The sequence below is a fragment of the Eulemur rufifrons genome, chromosome 28, assembly GCF_041146395.1.
Source record: "Eulemur rufifrons isolate Redbay chromosome 28, OSU_ERuf_1, whole genome shotgun sequence".
NCBI lineage: Eukaryota > Metazoa > Chordata > Mammalia > Primates > Lemuridae > Eulemur > Eulemur rufifrons.
Genome location: NC_091010.1, coordinates 20,238,647 through 20,257,124, shown reverse-complemented (window position 1 = coordinate 20,257,124; position 18,478 = coordinate 20,238,647). Strand labels below are relative to the sequence as shown.

Sequence of the window (18,478 nt, the reverse complement as noted above, 5' to 3'; positions counted from 1 at the left end):
TATTGCGGAAGGATACTGCTTTCCTCTTCCTCCCCAAAGCACCGCGAGGCAGGGTTACATTGGTTATTCCCCTTTCCTTCTGAGCAGTCTCAGAGACCAGGGCCATATAGGAAAGGTAGATGCTACTTTTTCTTCCAGAGCTCGTGGTCTGAGGACTCGACCTTAATATTAAAGTGTGGGTTTTTTTGTGTGCTCTTTTCGTCAGCACATATACTAAAATTGGAACGATACAGAGAAGATTAGCATGGCCCAGCGCAGTGATGACACGCAAATTTGTGAAGTGTTCAAATTAAATATATTTTTTAAAAAATTAGAGTCTGGGTTTTTTTCGTTGTTTTTTGAGACAGAGGTTTGCTGTGTTTTCCCGGGCTGAAGGGCAGTGGCGTCAGCCTAGCTCACAGCAACTTCAAACTCCTGGGCTCAAGCAATCCTTCTGTCTCAGCCTCCAGAGTATCTGGGACTACAGGCATGCGCCACCATGCCCGGCTAATTTTTTCTATTTTTGGTAGAGGCGGGGCTTCACTCTGGCTCAGGCTGGTTTCCTGAGCTCAAGCGATCCTCCGGCCTCGGCCTCCCAGAGTGCTAGGATTACAGGGGTGAGCCACCGCGCCCAGCCTAAAGTCTGTTTTTGTGGGGAATTTTTTTGAGAAGTCCTAGGAGAATAAATAGGCCGCTAAGGTATAATGTCATTAGACTATTGCTAATTATGTCCCCTCTTCCTCCATCCAACTCGATTTATCTCTGTGTTGTTTTTTCTCAGAACACGAAACCTCTTCTTGGTTCTGTAAGCAGACAAACTGTCAATTAAAGTGATTTGTTTGCTGAGCGTTGGACTGAGCATTAGTGTATTTAGTGAGGGTCAATCCGTTTTCTTTGGAACTTTTCAGTATTTTGTGCTTTTAGACTATCCAAACTGTATGTGGTGAGAACATTGGTTGAACTTAATCACAGCTATAAGGAACCTTTGTTTCCTAAATTATTGATTTTATTAAGCTTGGGTTCTCAGCGAGTGATGTATAGTTTTCTGGGCAGTGGCCTGTAGAAATTGGGTTCCTCCCCCCAGCAATATGTTGGTCTGAGAACCACATTGGTTGTCATATTTTCACTGTGCTTTTGACAGGCAACTGGACCTGATTGTTTGGTATATATTTCTAGCAACTGTAAAAGTACTTAGATACTTTTTTTTTCTGAATGGTTAAGTGTATTAAATATCCCTCATTGTTTTAATTATCATGCTAGATAGAAAGAATGAGATACTTTGCAAATGGTTAGGTAAACACTGAAGGTTGCATTTTATTCCCTTTCGGTTAAAGTAATAAAGAGACTTTTATTCTCTCTTTCAAAGTCATGGAGGGCTGTATGTAAATGTCTTTTAATCATCTTTCTTGGGGTGAGAAATAGTTTACAAATTACTTTTCTGTCTGGAGTGAGCCAGTTTGATGGAAAATGTAGCAACTGACTTTAACCAGTTTATAGGCAGGGGAATGTACTGTGAACTGGTGCCCAATTCAGGCCTATGCAATGGCCCATGCAATAGAGATAGGGTTTTTAATTCTCATTAAAAAGATGATAACTTATTTTTCAGAACTTCACTGGAATAGTATTTGGAGAAAGTGTCATGGAAGTCTTGCGCCCACAGCTTATAAGAATTGATGGTCGCAATTACAGGAAGAATCCCATCCAAGAACAGACTTATCAACATGAAGAAGAAGATGAGGATTTCTATCAAGGTAATCCTAGTTGCTCTTTGGTCAGTAAAATGTCCTGTGTATTGCAGGAGCAATTCTTTGTTTTGTTTCAGTGTGTTTCTGTATCAGCACTGAAATTTGAGATGTCTGGCTTTGCATAGTTTCGTTTGTATTGATGTCTCAGGGTACTGAAGAGTTTGAGTTTGATTGAGGTGTTCTCAGTTGCAGTTCATAAGTCAGATTATGTTTCTTCTCAAGTACAGTGGCCTAAATGTCGCAAGGAGTAATTTGTTAACTATTAATATTAACCATTAATATATTGTGACAAAATTAAGTTCCTTTATCTTTAAAGTTATGAAGTAATATATACAAATTATTGAAAGAAATGGACATATGTATTTAGTCCGGTGCTACCGAAATCCTTGGATGCTCTCATGTGCCTTATATAAAATGGTTTGGTATTTGCATGTAACCTATGCACATCCTCTCATATATTTTAAATCATCTCTAGATTACTTAACAATACCTAATACAACGTGTTATGTAAATAATTGTTATACTGTACTTTTTTTATTTGTCCTATTTTTTGCTGTATTAAAACAGTTTTTTTCCCCAAATATTTTCTGTTTGTGGATGGTTGAAGCCATAGATGTGGAACCCTTGTGTATGAGGGCCAACTCCATATACATGCCTATGATAAAGCTTAATTTATAAATTATGCGCAATAAGAGATTAACAACAATGACTTATAAAATAGAATGATTATAACAATACACTATAATAAAAGTTATATGAATGTGGTCTTTCTCTCTCAGTATCTTATTGTATGTAATATTTTTGGACTGCAGCTGATGGTGGTTAAGTTTAACCCTACCTCGGAAAGTGAAACCCTAGGTAAAGGGGGAACTACTGTATGTATATGCTACTTTCCCGAGGTTCTGGGGCTAAAAGGTTTCAAATAGTCATTGTGTGTTTTTTTTGCTTTATTTCTTCTGAGCTGGTCAGGAGGAATATCAGAGCAACGTTCTGCAATGTAAAGTGTCGGGCTGTTGTTTGTGCCTATGTATTGCTTTTTTAAAACCCCAACAGTGGTTGGCTGGTTGACTGCTGAGGAAAAGGCTGCTGTCCACAGAGCAGCAGGATTACTGAGCAAGATGTCACGGTTTCTCTTTAGGTTCTATGGAGGGTACTGATGAGCCGTGTGATGCCTATGAGGTGGAGCAGACCCCACAGGGATTCCGGTCTATTGTGAAGGCCCCCAGCCTGCTCTACAAGTGAGTGAAGGCCCCAACAGCTCCATGGGGAGGCACTTCCAGGAAACTCAGCAGGAAGCTGACCCTTTAGTCTTCTTATTGCAATGCTTAATTACTAATGATAAAATAGTTTAGTGTTTTATATCCTAAAATTTCAAAGAACCGATTACAGATTAATTTCGTCATTCCATGTGTATCGCCAAGTCCTGCTGATTTTGCCTTTTAAATATCATTGAATCCACTGCTTATCTCTGTCTTCATTGCTACCCCTCTGCCTTTTCTGTGGATTACTTAAAACAGCCTACTCACTGTTCTCTCCGCATTGATTTTTGCTCTCTTCCCAGTCTGTTCTTCACATTGAGGGTGGAATGATCTTTTTAAAAGGCAAATCTGATTATTTTACTACCTCTGCTTAAAATCCATCAATGGCCTTCCATTCATGATAGAATGCTGTTGTATTAGAGCAATGACCAAAGTCTTAAACATGACTTGGCTGGCCCTGCATTTTTCAGTCTCAGCTCATACCGTTCTTTCCCTGGCTTTGCACTTACACCCAGCTGGTTTTCTTCAGTTCCTCAACTATGCTGTGCTTCTTCCTGCCTTAGAGATTTTGTATATGCTGTTTTTTTGCCTGAGCATCATTCCACGTCATTACATAGTAATATTCTCCTTCCTTAGGGAAGCTTGCTTTGACATCATCATCCCCACTAACCACATTCATTGCCCTACTGTATGTTTCCATAACAGTCTACTTTTTCTTTGTGGTGTTTATCACAGTTTTTGTTTATATTTGTTTATGTGCTATTTGATGACTCCTGTCCTAGATGGGAAGCTTCTTGAAAGCAGTCATGTGTCTGTTCCATTAATCCTTAATGGTTATCAAAGACTAAACATCCTTTTTCCAGGGTCATCTTTATAAATTACTTGGAAACTGTGATCACATCATTATGTGCTGCTTACTTGTGTGTTTGCCCACATTCTGTCTCATAATAACTACTAATATTATAGAATATTGTCAGCTTGTGTGGCTAACTGGCTTCTTTGGGGCTTATACCTCTGATCAAGGCTGGTCTAGGAAGTCCATAAATTGTTTTTTTGTGCTATACCAGATGAATTAGGTCTATCCACACACAATCTACAAATATGGAATCATCTGCCTTTAAGCTCCGTCTTTGTGTTGCTTGAGGTTGGGCAATTTATAAAGAAAAGAGGTTTATTTGGCTCGTGGTTCTGCAGGCTGTACAAGAAGCATGGCACTCAGCTTCTGGTGAGGGCCTCATGCTGCTTCCACTCATGGTGGAAGGAGAAGGGGGGCCACATGCAGGGATCACATGGTGAGTGGAAGCAAGGCAGGGGGAGGTGCCAGGCTCTTTTTAGCCACCAGCTCTCTCAGGAACTAATAGTGTGAGAACTCGCTCATTACCATGAGAACTGAACCAAGCTATTCATGAGGGATCTGCCCCCATGACCCAAACACCTCCTACTGGGCCCTGCCCTCTAACACTGGGCATCAGATTTCAACATGAGATTTGAAGGGGTCAAATATCCAAACCCATAGCAAACTCCAAGAGGCAAACTTTGATAACATTCTGAAACACCTACTAAGAATGAAATTCTCGTGGAATGTGGCCAAGTCAGGGTCTAGTGACATTTTTTCCTAAGCAACATGATTTTGGAAAGTCGTGGCTCAGTTTCTTGGTAAGGTCAATCTAACATGTCTTAATGTGTATTTCTGTTACTGCTAAGGTGTGTAAAAATTCCTTACATGTCTAATTCTAAATTAATCTTTTGATTTCTATATATTCTAAGTATTCATTATGAACCAGGTGACTTGCATGTTAGATTAGCTATTGGTTCTGCTTAATCCTATTTAATAGATAATGTTTACTAGGTAGATATCTTTCTTATGAATCATTTTTGTAGGTTTATGTGGATCAAGGAAGAAATTACCTGGCCAGACTAATTTATAATCAAAGTCTAATACTGGCAACACCTATCCATGGAATATGTCTAATGCTGTGTGGTTCTCAGTCTCAGGTGCACATTAGAATCACCTGGGGAGCTTTTAAAAATTCCGATGCCTGGGTGAACTCCAGACCAATTAATCTCTCTGAGCGGGACTCAGGTATCATTAGTTTTTGAAGCCCCTCAGGTGATTCCAGTGGGTAGCCAAGACTGAGAACAACTTGATCTGGTGGGAATTTCCACTTACATATTCAACCAAGGAGTCACCTTTTCATTGCTTATCTGTATTATTGTAGTGAATATTTTAGGCTTTCCACGTAAACCTCTTTTGAGTTTAACTGTACTTTTAACTGGAAGGATGCCATTATCGACTTAATGAGGATAGCATGGACTGTAAGGAGCTCTGTGCCATTCATTGGGAAGCTCTTTCATATGCGATCACATTTAATCCTTGCAGCAACCTTACAGTACATAGGTATTATTCACTCCATTTTTCTAAGTGAAGAAGTAGGCTTAGAGTGGCTAAATTGACTTGCTCAAGGTTTGATTCTAAAGCCTCTCTAACGTCAACCACTTCCCTTTCTAAGGCGCTGAAGCCTAAATTATTAATAACACTTTGAGTCAACTACTTTTTGTGATAGGCTTGTTCACTCACCACATACCAACAAATAGGGGCCTGATTGAAAACACCCCTAATTAGGGGTTAAGGCAGAGGAAGACAAAGACCTGATAGAGTTGGTGAGATACAATCTCCACCCCAACGCAGGGTAACCACATGGGAATTAGAGAGTTCCAATCCTTTTCTAAATATCTTGTTTATTAAAAACTGGCTTACTACAATAGATCTTAATGGAAATAATTGGGCTTGGTTATCCCATGTAAAAAACAAATGAATAGTTTTAGAAATAGCCACCCACAGTATTGGGTACTGTAATTGAAATCATGGAAGTTGAAATAATGTTTATGACGGGGAGTTTTTTCTTTTAACTTTATAGTCCCGTGATGGTCTCTTAGTGCTATATAGACTCTGAAACTTCTCTCTTGGGATCCAATAGTCTCATTCACGTTAACACATCTAATTCCTATGGGTTCTAGAAGATAACCTTGGATTGTCAGAATTATTTATATTAGGAAGCACAGGCAATGTAGTGTAAATGAGTCAGTAAGTGATTGATGTGGGGGTAGATCAAAGACTGTAGGGAGTGATGGGATTGTGATGAGCTCATGTCCCATCTTCAGGGGATGGTCCAGAGTTGGCTTCAGCCTGTTGCCATGAGTTGTCAGATCTTCTCATTTTTCTTAAGAACCTGCAAAAATATATATTTTTGGATGTAATCTCCAAAGAAAACATTCCATGTGCCGAATTCAGCCTGAGGGTTACCTTTTTACTTCCGGTGCTTTTGGATCTGTCCTGAGTGGTGAATCCTGCTCTTTGCTAAGCTGTTTATCCTTGTTTAGTTAATCAGGGATAATCCCCTTAGGATGAACTCATAATATAGTTAACTTATTTTCCAAAATGAATAAGGTTCTTTCCTTCTCAAATTGTGGATCCACTGGTTGCTAGAAGTGTCCTCTAAGACTACGCCAGCTTTCCTTTCACTGCACTGTAGACCTGGATTTTGAATCTAATTTTAAGAAGCAAACAGATGTTGGGCATGGTTATTCTATGCATTGAATTGGCTATATGGCATCCTTTTGCCAGTGAGTTTAATACAACATGTTCTGTAAAGCTAGATGACTTGTAATTTCTTCCACAAATGTTGAGCTTTTACAGAAGCACTTTTCTATAAGGGAGTATCTCTGGCCATAAAGGATTTAAACATGATGGGATTCTTTATTTTGGTACATTATTTGTTAATCCCCTTCTGTTAATTAATTTTTCTTCATATTATAGGCATATAGTTGGAAAGAGAGGGGACACTAAGAAGAAAATAGAAATGGAAACCAAAACTTCTATTAGCATTCCTAAACCTGGACAAGATGGAGAAATTGGTGAGACTCAGCATATGTGTTACATTTGCAATCACTTGTGCATATGTATGGAATAATTTAACCCTATTGCAGCATTTAATGACTGTGTTCTCTCTATGGGGTTCTGTAGCTGTTGCGCTTTTAATGATATGTCAATACCAGTCTCCCAAATGAGTAAAGATGGAGTTATACAACCTTACCTTGATTGAGTACCCGGGCCTTAATTTTATACTTTACCATGCATTGATAGAATAAAGCTTCCAGTTTCATTGTGTGTTAGAGGAGATTTCTTTTATGCTTTGGTAGCTTGAAATGGAATTTGTGAATTATTTCAAGTTAGAATTAGAGAAAACCAATGAGATTGTGAGTATGATATAAAGTTCACCCTTTTCCCTAAGTGTTCCTTAAGCTTTTTACCCTTGCTTTGTAGACCAGAAAGGAAATTGTTTAATATAAGAGTGATTATTAAAATAATATAACCTGACTCAAATAACTATTCAGATGAGGAAAAATAGTTTGGCAGTATAAATCAAGTCAGAAAGTGTCTGTACCAAGCATCAGTGTGAACCAGGATACACTGTACTTTGGCTTTGAGTGAGGAGTACTGTAGAAACAAAATTGTAGGGCCGGGCGCGGTGGCTCACGCCTGTAATCCTAGCTCTCTGGGAGGCCGAGGTGGGCGGATCCTTTGAGCTCAGGAGTTCGAGACCAGCCTGAGCAAGAGCGAGACCCCATCTCTACTAAAAAAATAGAAAGAAATTATATGGACAGCTAAAAATATATATAGAAAAAATTAGCCGGGCATGGTGGTGCATGCCTGTAGTCCCAGCTACTCGGGAGGCTGAGACAGGAGGATCGCTTGAGCCCAGGAGTTTGAGGTTGCTGTGAGCTAGGCTGACGCCACGGCACTCACTCTAGCCCGGGCAACAGAGTGAGACTCTGTCTCAAAAAAAAAAAAAAAAAAAAGAAACAAAATTGTAAACTCATTCTAGAATGATGGGACTTTTTCAAAGTTGAAGAGTGCAGCAGTCTCCAATAATCCATTTTCCGTAAACACCCATGGAGTATTTTGAGTTTTAGCAGAAAAAATTACAAGTACTCTTCTCATTTTGTGCTATATTAGATAATCACCTTGACGGTTAAGTTGTAGTTGACTTCAGAGAAGTGCTGTCCAAAAGAACCTTCTGTGGTGGTGAGAATGTTTTATATCTGTGCCATCCAGTACAGGAGCCGCATGTGTCCAGTACTGGCCTCATGTACTATGAGTACTTGAAATATGGCTAGTGTGACTGAGAAACTGATTTTTTAATTTTATTAAATTCTAATTAATTTAACTAGCTGCATGTGGGCTCCCATATTGGCCAGTACAGTGCTAGAGTTTTCCCCATCAAACTCTAGCAGAAGAACTTTAACAACATTTCCGAAGGACTTCTATTAAAATAAATATTCAGTTCATTAGAATTATAAGTGTAAAAACTTGGGTTTTTCCTTAAGTTTTAGTTCAGGTTACAAATATTGATGTAATTTTATAATTGCATTAAAGCTTCTTTATCTAGTTTTTTCTTATTATAAAACTAATACATGCTTTCAAAAAAAATGAAAGCTTGCAGAAATTATGTGTAAGATATAAAGCAGGTCTCTTGTAATATGAATCTGAGACATAATCGCTATTAACGGTTATTATATTTCCCACTTTTTTGTGTCTGTGTAGTAACATATATAATAATTTTTATTGCAGTGAAAATTATAACATAGTATAAATGTGGAGACTGTAGCCATTTTAAGATACTGGAGTTATTCCAAAACTTATCAAGAAAAGGGTAGGCAGGTTGTAAAGATTGTATTTTGACGTAGAAAGCTCAAATGTTACAGTGTGAAAAACTAGTGTGTCTGATTGTTAAAAGTAAGAATTTAGTGGAACTAATGTAATTGAAAAGCAAGAGGATAAACTGGGTTTGGTCTTCTAGGGAAGTAAAGTATATAGAAAAAGCACATTTATTGGTTAGAATAAACTGAGTTGTCATGTGAAGTCAAGACTGCAGTTGCATTGGTATGATATTTGCTGTCATTTACTCATTTTCTTTTGCTTCTCCTAGCTTAGAGAAACTAGAGAAGGAGATGATCTAGTAGGTTTTAATTGGTCTTCTAGATAAGGATCTGGTCTTGTGTGTTTTGAAATCTCGAGCAATGAGCTATCAGAAGCTTTTAAAATGATATTGGCACTGTAATTAGGGAGTTGGTTTACAAAAAATTTAGTATGAATGCCTTTAATTGTTATTATTTTTTAATAGAGTCTTGTTCTGTCACACAGGCTGGAGTGCAGTGGCCCAATCATAGCTCACTGCATGCTTTAACTCCTGGGCTCAAGCAATCCTCCTGCCTCAGCTCCCAAGTAGCTGGGACTGCAGGTACAGGCTACCACCAAGAACAGCTGATTTTTCTTGCTTTGCTGTCCAGGCTGGTCTTGAACTCCTGGCCTCAAGTGATCCTCCAGCCTCTGTCTCCCAAAGTGTTGGGATTACAGGCATGGGCCCCCGTGCCTGGCCTGTTTTCCTTCTCTGTGTTTCTTGTTGTAGTCCTTAGACCCGTGCCACATACATTCTGGTACTCTCAGGTACTTGTATTTGTAGAATATATCTAACCTCATCATATATGCTCTTTAGTCATAAATGGTTTTCTTTCTTTGCAGACAGTAGTCTAGGCTTTGTGGCTTTTTTCCCACTGCTTTCATTTATTTACACATAAAGACATAGCACAGACTAAAACATGGAAATTTGATACCCATAAATACAACTTATGTAGATAAGCAAATTTTTAACTTTCTATTTTTGCACATAGAGGATAGGATTATATTGTAGTAGACTCTCCTTTGCTCTTTTGCTATAGTAAATTACTAGTAATTAATTTTTGCCACAGTATTTTTTTTAATTTAGGTAAAATTAACATAAAGGAAAATTCCATTTGTTTGCCCTTAACTTTATGTTAATTGTATTTTTCTTTTTTATTATGGTAAAATACACATGACATAAAATTTACCATTAGATCTTCTCAAAATGTTAAATTCACTGGCATTTAGTACATTCACAATGTTGTGCTACCATCACCACTATCTATTTCCAGAATATTTTGTCATCCCAAAAGGAAATTGTGTACCTGTTAACAGTCACTCCCTAGTCTTCCCTACCCCCAGCCCCTAGCTATCACTAATCTGCTTTCTGTCTCTATGAATTTGCTTGTTCTGTTGTATCCACTTCCTATAAATGGTTACATACAATATGTGGCTTCTTGTGTCTAGCTTCTTTCACTTAACATAATGTTTTCAAGGGTCATCCACATTGTATCATGTATCAGTATTTCCTGAGAAATTTATTGCTGAATAACATTCCTTTTTATGGATATATCACATTTTATTGATCTGTTCCTCAGTTGATGGACGTTTGGGTTGTTTCCACCTTTTGGCTATTATGAATAGAGCTGCTGTGAACATTTGTGTACAAGTTTTGTTTGAACACCTGTGTTTACTTATTTTGGGTATCCCTAGGAGTGGAATTTCTGGGCCATAGGGTAATTCTATATTCAACTTTTTAAGGGATGACCAAACTTTGCAATAGTGGCTATACTATTTTACATTCCTACCAGCAATGTATGAGTGTTTGTTTTGTAGCTTTTGAACTCATTTTTCTATTTCATAAGCGGTCTTAAGGATATTGTATTTTCAAGCCTCATTCTGCTTAAATTGAATTCATTAACAGCTTTCTTACACATGGCATTGTTCCCTGTTAAGATTTATGTACTCATTCAGAACCTTTTTAGCTCCCCATAGATGACAGTATCAAGAAGTCACCTGTCTTAAAAGCATTTGGGAGTCCTTGAGCATGTTAACCCTTTTTTCTTTGCTTGCAGTAATCACTGGCCAGCATCGAAATGGTGTCATTTCAGCCCGAACTCGGATTGATGTTCTTTTGGACACTTTTAGAAGAAAGCAGCCCTTCACTCACTTCCTTGCCTTTTTCCTCAATGAAGTTGAGGTTCAGGAAGGATTCCTGAGGTTCCAGGAAGAAGTACTGGAGAAGTGTTCCATGGTAAGCAGCAAACAAAACAAAAAGTTAAAAAAAAAAATCAAATATAAAAAGAGTACAAAAATGGTTCATAAATCAAACAATAGGAAGATACAAAACTCTTCCCCCACCAAAAAAGGTAAGTATTTCTGATGGTTTCTTTTTTTTTTTATTTTTTTTTTTTTGAGACAGAGTCTCACTCTGTTGCCCAGGCTAGAGTGAATGCCATGGCGTTAGCCTAGCTCACAGCAACCTCAAACTCCTGAGCTCAAGCGATCCTCCTGTCTCAGCCTCCCGAGTAGCTGGGACTACAGGCATGTGCCACCATGCCCGGCTAATTTTTTCTATATATATTTTTAGCTGTCCATATAATTTCTTTCTATTTTTAGTAGAGATGGGGTCTCGCTCTTGCTCAGGCTGGTCTGATGGTTTCTTATAACACTAAAATGAAAAAAAAAAATTTAAACATATTAGTCCGTAAATTTCTTTATATTACCAAAATATCTTTTAAAAATTTCAAGACACAAAAGGCTCATCCTAATATATACACTATTCTGCACCTTTTGGGTGGCAGTGTTAATGAGATGCCATTATGTGTGGATTTTCTGCTTTCTGGCAGTCATGGTTTATTTGAGGTTGGTAACTAGAAGACAAATTTGCATATAGAATTATCATATAACTGAAATGCTTGTGACCAGAATAAATAGCAGATAATCCAGATTAGAAAACAAGTTTTAAAACTCCTTTTGGAAATAATTTTAGTCGATTTAAAAATTTTTATGAAAGCAATATATGTTTATTGTAGAAAATTCAGAAAAGATTAATAAAAAATCACCCATAATCCCACCACTGAGAAATACTGTTATGGCATATTATATATACTTGTGTGTATCAGTGTGTACATACATATACATTTAAAAAATAAAATTTAGCTTGTATATGGTCTTATAGTCTGCTTTCTTTGAAAGATAGCATTATACAATAAACATTATTTTGTCAGTGAACAGAAACCTAAATCTTTTACCTTTGCTTTGGAGATGAGGTAGGAAAATACAACAGTGATAACTAAAGTAGCTTAATGATTTCATTAACTGTTCAGATAACTTGAATTTTTAATGGCTACTTGCTATTCTATTATATGGATGTATAATTATTCAACCTTTATTGTTTCTATTTTCATTATTATAAATAATATTATTATGAGTATTGTGCATACACTTTTTGGCACTACTCTGATTATTTTCTTACTTAAATTCCTAAAAGTGGAAAAAGAGTATGTTATGTGTTTGAGTTTTTTGGTATGTATATCATTCAGATTACCTTCAGGAATATAGTACTTTATACTCCAAACTAGAGTTTTCTTTACGTTTCTTTTCCCACTTTTGCCAATACCGGGTGTTATTCTTTTAAGATTTTTTTAATCCAATTGACAAAATACTAGTCCATTTGCTTTAATGTTTATTTGATTATTTGCGAGATAAGACATTTTCATATATTTAATTCTGTTGTTTCTTCATGTCTTGGCCCATTTGTCTTTGGGAATATTCTTTTTTTAAATTTATTTGTAAGAGCTTCATACATATATATTTAGAAGATCAGTATTACTTCATAAGTTACTTATTTCCTTTAGAATATATTTTGATATATGGTAAGACGTAAGGCTGTAACTTTTTTAAACCCTTATTTAGTTAACCAATTATCCCCTGAAGAATTACAATTTTTAATTTTATCTTTAAAATTATTATACAATAAAATTGACTTTTAGGTGTATGTTCAGTGAATTCTAACACATGTTTAGATTTTTGTAACTACCACTACAATTAGGATACAGAACAGTTCTACCCCAAAAACTCCTTCATGCTTTGATCACTGATCTCTTCCTCACTGTAGTTTTGTCTTTTGGGGAAGGTCATATAAATGAAATTGTACAGTAGGTAACCTTTTGAGACTGACTCCTGTCACTCAGCATAATGCCTTTGAGATTCATCCAAGTTGTGTGTATCGGTAGTTTGTTCCTTATTATTTCTGAGTAGTATTCCACTTTATGGATGTGGCACGGTTTGCTTATCCATTCACACACTGGTGGACATTTAGCTTTTTTTTTTCAGTTTTTAGCAATTATGAATAAAACTATAAACATCTTTGTACAGGTTTTTGTGTGAACATAAGTTTTCATTTCTTATAGTAAACACCTAGGAGTAGGATATCTGGGATATATGTTAGGTGTATGTTTAACTTTTATAAATTGCCAAACTGTCTTTCAGAGTGCCTGTACCATTTTGCATTCCTACCAGTAACAGGAGAGTTCCAATTCCTCTCCATCCTTGCCAGCATTTGGTGTTGTCATTATTTTTTATTTTAGCCATTCTAGGTGTGTAGTGACATCTTCTTGTGGTTTTAATTTGTGTTTCTCTAATGGCTAATGATGTTGAACATTTTGTCTTATGCCTTTTTTTTTTTTTGAGTCAGAGTCTTACTCTTTCCTCCTGGCTGGAGTGCATTGGTGTCATCATAGCTCATTGCAACCTCCAACTCCTGGGCTCAAGCGATCCTCCTGCCTCAGCCTCCCAAGTATCTGGGACTACAGGCATGCACCACCATGCTCAGCTAATTTTTCTATTTTTTATACAGACAAGGTCTCACTCTTGCTCAAGCTAGTCTCAAACTCCTGGCCTCAAGCAATCCTCCCTTTTCAGCCTCGCAAAAGTGTTAGGATTACAGGTGTGAGCCACTGCACCCAGCCCTGTCATGTGCTTTTTTTGCCATCCTTATATCCTGTTTGGTGAGGTGTCTATTCATGTCTTTTGCACATTTTAAAATTGAGTTGTTTTCTTCCTGTTGAATTTTTAGAGTTCTTTTTATATAATATGGATTTAAGTCCTTTCAAGGATGTGTGATTTGCAAATGTTTTCTCCTGATCTGTAGCTTGTCTTTTCATTCTCTTATCAGTGATGAAGTCCTGTTTATTAATTTTTTCTTTTATGAATTGTACTTTTGATGTTATGTCTAAGAACTCTTTTCCTAACCCTGAAATATGAAGCTTTTCTCTTATATTTTCTTTTAGAATTTTTATAGTTTTGTCTTTTTTTTTTTTTTTTTTTTTTCAAGACAGAGTCTCACTCTGTTGCCCAGGCTAGAGTGAGTGCCATGGCATCAGCCTAGCTCACAGCAACCTCAAACTCCTGGGCTCAAGAGATCCTCCTGTCTCAGCCTCCCGAGTAGCTTGGACTACAGGCATGCACCACCATGCCCGGCTAATTTTTTCTATATATATATTTTAGCTGTCCATATAATTTCTTTCTATTTTTAATAGAGATGGGGTCTCGCTCTTGCTCAGGCTGGTCTTGAACTCCTGGGCTCAAACGATCCGCCCACCTTGGCCTCCCAGAGTGCTAGGATTACAGGCGTGAGCCACCGCGCCCGGCCAGTTTTGTCTTTTTATATTTAGATCTATGATCCAGTTATCTTTTTTTGCAGGGTGTGAAGTTTAGATCAAGGTTCTTTTTTTGCTTATGTTTGTCTATGCTGTGCTTTCTTGATCTTATAGTGAACAGAGAAATAAAAGCATTTGGAATAAAATAAAATGTGGTTTATATCTTTGATTCTTGAAACGGATGACTTAGATCTGATTCTGGGTTCCTCTATCTGTGTGGACTTGGGCAAATGAACTTCTCCAGATCTTTACAGCCTACTTGTGAGGGCTGTAGGAAGGATTAAGTTAGATAACATAAAGTACTTAGTATGGTGCTTAATACATAGAAGCATTTAATAAATGGCAGCTGCTACTCTTGTATTTATTGCCAATTAGGTTGAAGTTGATAGTATTTTTTGGAGTGTGAAGAGTAGATGAAAGCTAGCTTTGACAGTTGTGGGCTATGTCAGTGGAAATGTTTTGGGTGAAGAATTCCCTTCCTTCTTTTCTTTCCCTTCTCTTTTTCCTTTCCTTTTCTTTCTCCTGTCCTGTCTGTATTGCTAAAGTTGGTCTTACGTGTTAGAATATGGCGAGAGAGAGATATACAGGTATAGAAGTATTAGAAACCAAGTACTTCTATGGGGCAAGAGGTGCGTATTGGTAAATTGATTATTTAAGAAGGACGTTATGGTGGTGAATACATTCAGATTGGGCAAATATGAGAGATAGCCTGGACTCAGTATAGAATTGTATAACCCATTTTTGAGTGACTAACTTGCTATTTATGTGCTTAAACAAGGTCATATGTGTAAGTCAAATACTCAAATATATATGTGGATGTTATCATTAGTGAGCCATCAGAACATCATTTTTCTCTTTAACATTTTGTAGCAAGATGATTTCATTCTCGGTGGGAATGGAGGGTAGGTGGAGATCAGGAACATTGAAGTTTCAGTATAGGCTGGTAATTTTCAACGGAACAGGAGCTGGAAAGTTTTGAAATTATTATTATTATTATTTTAGAGACAGGGTCTCACTCTGTCACCCAGACTGGAGTGCAATGGTGTGACTGTAGCTCACTGTAATCTCGAACTCTTGGGCTCAAGCAATCCTTCCGCATGGCTAGGATGACAGGCATGCGCCACCATGCCCCACTAGTTTTATTTTTAAAATTATTTTACCTTGTGAATACCAACTAGTTGAAGCTCAGTCATTGTATATATTCTTTGGAATGTTACAAATACCTTCCATGAGATAAGCAGGTTGTAATCAATTAGCCCGTGTGTGTGTGTGTTTGTGTGTGTGTGCGTGCCTGTGTGCACACACTTACATTCAGTTTCTCACTTTTCTTTTGGCTGCTGACAAGGGCTGGCAGGGAATTACTACTTTAATTTGGCAGGAATGAGATTGTCTGCCATGAATGTCATGCTGGCCTTAATCAGTCCAAAGTATTTCCTTCCTACTTTCAGGGAGACTGTATACTGACATAGGCTTAATAGCCTCCTTCCTGCCATTAAATCAGGCCCTGATAACAGCTGGAAATAAGCATCACATAAAAGAGGAAATAAGTAAAGGACCATTGTCTACATTATATGGAAGAGATTTTTAGTAAGTTTCATTCTGCTGTTAGAATGACAGGCGGATGGCTGTGAAAGCCTGTAGTCATTTTCCAGTAGTACTCTGCATCTGTGACCCAATTCAGGTGAGTTCCCTTCTAGAAACTTTGAAGAATGTATACCTGTTGGAGTTGTTTCCTGATAGACTGTGTGATGGTATTCAGTCTTGTTTTGGTTCCTCTGAAACTCATTTGACATCTTAGATAGAGTTTCCTCATCTCTAAAATATCGAAGGTCTCAACATTCCTTTGCCTAATAACATAGGAAAAAGATAACATCTCTTGGCACAGAGTTGGCTCATAATTTTTTTTTTTTTTGAGACAGAGTCTCACTCTGTTGCCTGGGCTAGAGTGCCATGGCGTCAGCCTAGCTCACAGCAACCTCAAACTCCTAGGCTCAAGCGATCCTACTGCCTCAGCCTCCCGAGTAGCTGAGACTACAGGCATGTGCCACCATGCCCGGCTAATTTTTTTCTATATATATTTTTTAGCTGTCCAAATCATTTCTTTCTATTTTTAGTAGAGATGGGGTCTCACTCTTGCTCAGGCTGGCCTTGAACTCCTGACCTCGAGCGATCCTCCCACCTTGGCCTCCCAGAGTGCTAGGATTATAGGTGTGAGCCACCGTACCCGACCTCATAAATTTTTTTGAGTTTACATATGTGTTTGTTATATACATTTATTAGCCAGGTGCAGTGACTCATACCTGTAATCCCAGCTACTTGGGAGGCTGAGGTTGGAGGATTACTTGAGCCCAGGAGTTCGAGGCTAGCCTGGGCAATACAGCAAGACCTCATCTCTAAAAAAAAATTATGTTATACACTGTTTTGTAATTACCTTATTTACTTAACAACATGTTTCAGATCCATACATAAGAATCTAATTCCCATTTTTAATTGTGGTGAAGTGTTCTATGAGTATGACCTACATTATTTATTTAATCAATCCCCTACTAATGGAACATTAGAGGAAATTATTTCTGTCAAATAATGCTGCGATGCACATCTGTGTACATGTATCTTTATGTCTTCGCTGATTTCTTTGGGATAAATTCTAAGAAGTAGAATAATACAGGTTAAGGGAGTGCAAACTAAATTTTTTCAGTTTTTTTCCTTTCTATTTTAAAAATCAGTTTTATTAAGTTATAATTTACATGAAATATAATGCACCCATTTTGAGAATACTGTTTGAGGAGTTTTGACAAATGTGTACACCAGTGTAACAACTATCACAAACAAGATATAAAATATTCCCACCACCCCTCAAAGTTTTATCTTTGTGGTTGGTCTCCACTCCCTGCCCCCTCACCTCCTGCCAGTGATTTCAGTCAACCACTAATCTGCTTTCTGTTGCTATTAGCTTTCCCTTTTCTAGAATATCATATGAATGGAATTTTACAGTATAGAGTTTTTTGTGTGAATTTTTTTTGGTGCAGCATATTTTTGAGAGTCATTCCTGTTGTGTGTTACAGTAGTTTGTTTTCATTGCTGAATAGTATTCCTTTCCATGAATGTACCAGTTTCTTTATCTTTCAATTTTGATTGATATTTGGGTGATTTCTCATCTTTGGCTATCATAAATATGGCTACTATAATAATTTGTGTGCAAAGCTTTGTGTTAAGTATATGTTTTTATTCCTCTTTGGTAAATATTTAGTAGTATAATTGTTGGATCAAGTGCAAATATATGTTTAGTTTTATAGGAAACTGTCAGATCTTTTCTCAAAGGTTTTGCCGCTTTTACACTGCTGCAAATGATGTATGTGAGTTCAGGTTGTACCACATTGTTGCCAACATTTGGTGGTGTCTGTCTGTCTTTAATTTCACCTGTGCTGGTGGGCATCTCATTGTGGTTTTTGTGTACATTTCCCTCGCCTAATGCTGCTGAGCGTCTTTGCATGTACTCATTGACCTTTTGTGTATCTGCCTTTGTGAAGTACCTGTTCAAATATTTTACCTGTTTTTTTAATTGTTGGTGCTTTAACTTTTCTCTTTATGATGAAATATATGTAACATAAAATTTGCCATTTTAACCATTTTTAAGTATACTCTTTTGCCGAATTTTAGTGTTTTTTTTTTTTTTGTTTATTTCTTACTATTGAATTGTAAGAGTTGTATATTCTAAATACATGTCCTTTATCAGATCTATGTTTTAGGTCTGTTTTCTCCCAGTCTGTGGTTTGTGTTTGGTTTTCTTACTAGCACAGTTTTTTCTTTAGAGATAGAGTTTCACTGTGTTGCCCAGGCTGGCCTGGAACTCCTGGGCTCAACTGATCCTCCCATCCCAGCCTTCTGAGTAGCTGGGACTACAGGCACACACCCCTGTGCCTGGCTTAATAGTATTTTTTAAATAGCAGAAATTTTAGGCTTTTTTGTTATGACAGGGGTCCGTTTGTCGTTCTGTGGCGAACGTATCTTGCTCTTACTCTGTAAACCTATAACTTGCTCTTGCTCTATAATCCTATCTTTCTCTCCTCAATAAACGTTGTTTTGTACTTACCTTGAAAAAAAAATAGC

General features: G+C 37.3%; 1 protein-coding gene and 1 non-coding gene across 2 annotated transcripts in view; both read left to right on the top strand.

Moving 5' to 3' along the window:
* The first annotated feature begins 189 nt into the window (after positions 1-189).
* LOC138376716 (U6 spliceosomal RNA) lies at positions 190-295 on the top strand. Its single transcript, XR_011231699.1, has one exon. It is a non-coding gene; the product is annotated as a U6 spliceosomal RNA (small nuclear RNA).
* Positions 296-1,589: 1,294 nt separating this feature from the next.
* The window catches only part of ASCC1 (activating signal cointegrator 1 complex subunit 1), a 93,472-nt gene continuing 76,583 nt past the window's right edge, over positions 1,590-18,478 (top strand). The window contains exons 1-4 of the mRNA XM_069459906.1: positions 1,590-1,730; positions 2,863-2,962; positions 6,801-6,898; positions 10,781-10,959. Of these exons, the coding sequence (XP_069316007.1) occupies positions 1,619-1,730; positions 2,863-2,962; positions 6,801-6,898; positions 10,781-10,959 (489 nt within the window). The 5' untranslated portion in view covers positions 1,590-1,618. The remainder of the gene's footprint in view (positions 1,731-2,862; positions 2,963-6,800; positions 6,899-10,780; positions 10,960-18,478) is intronic.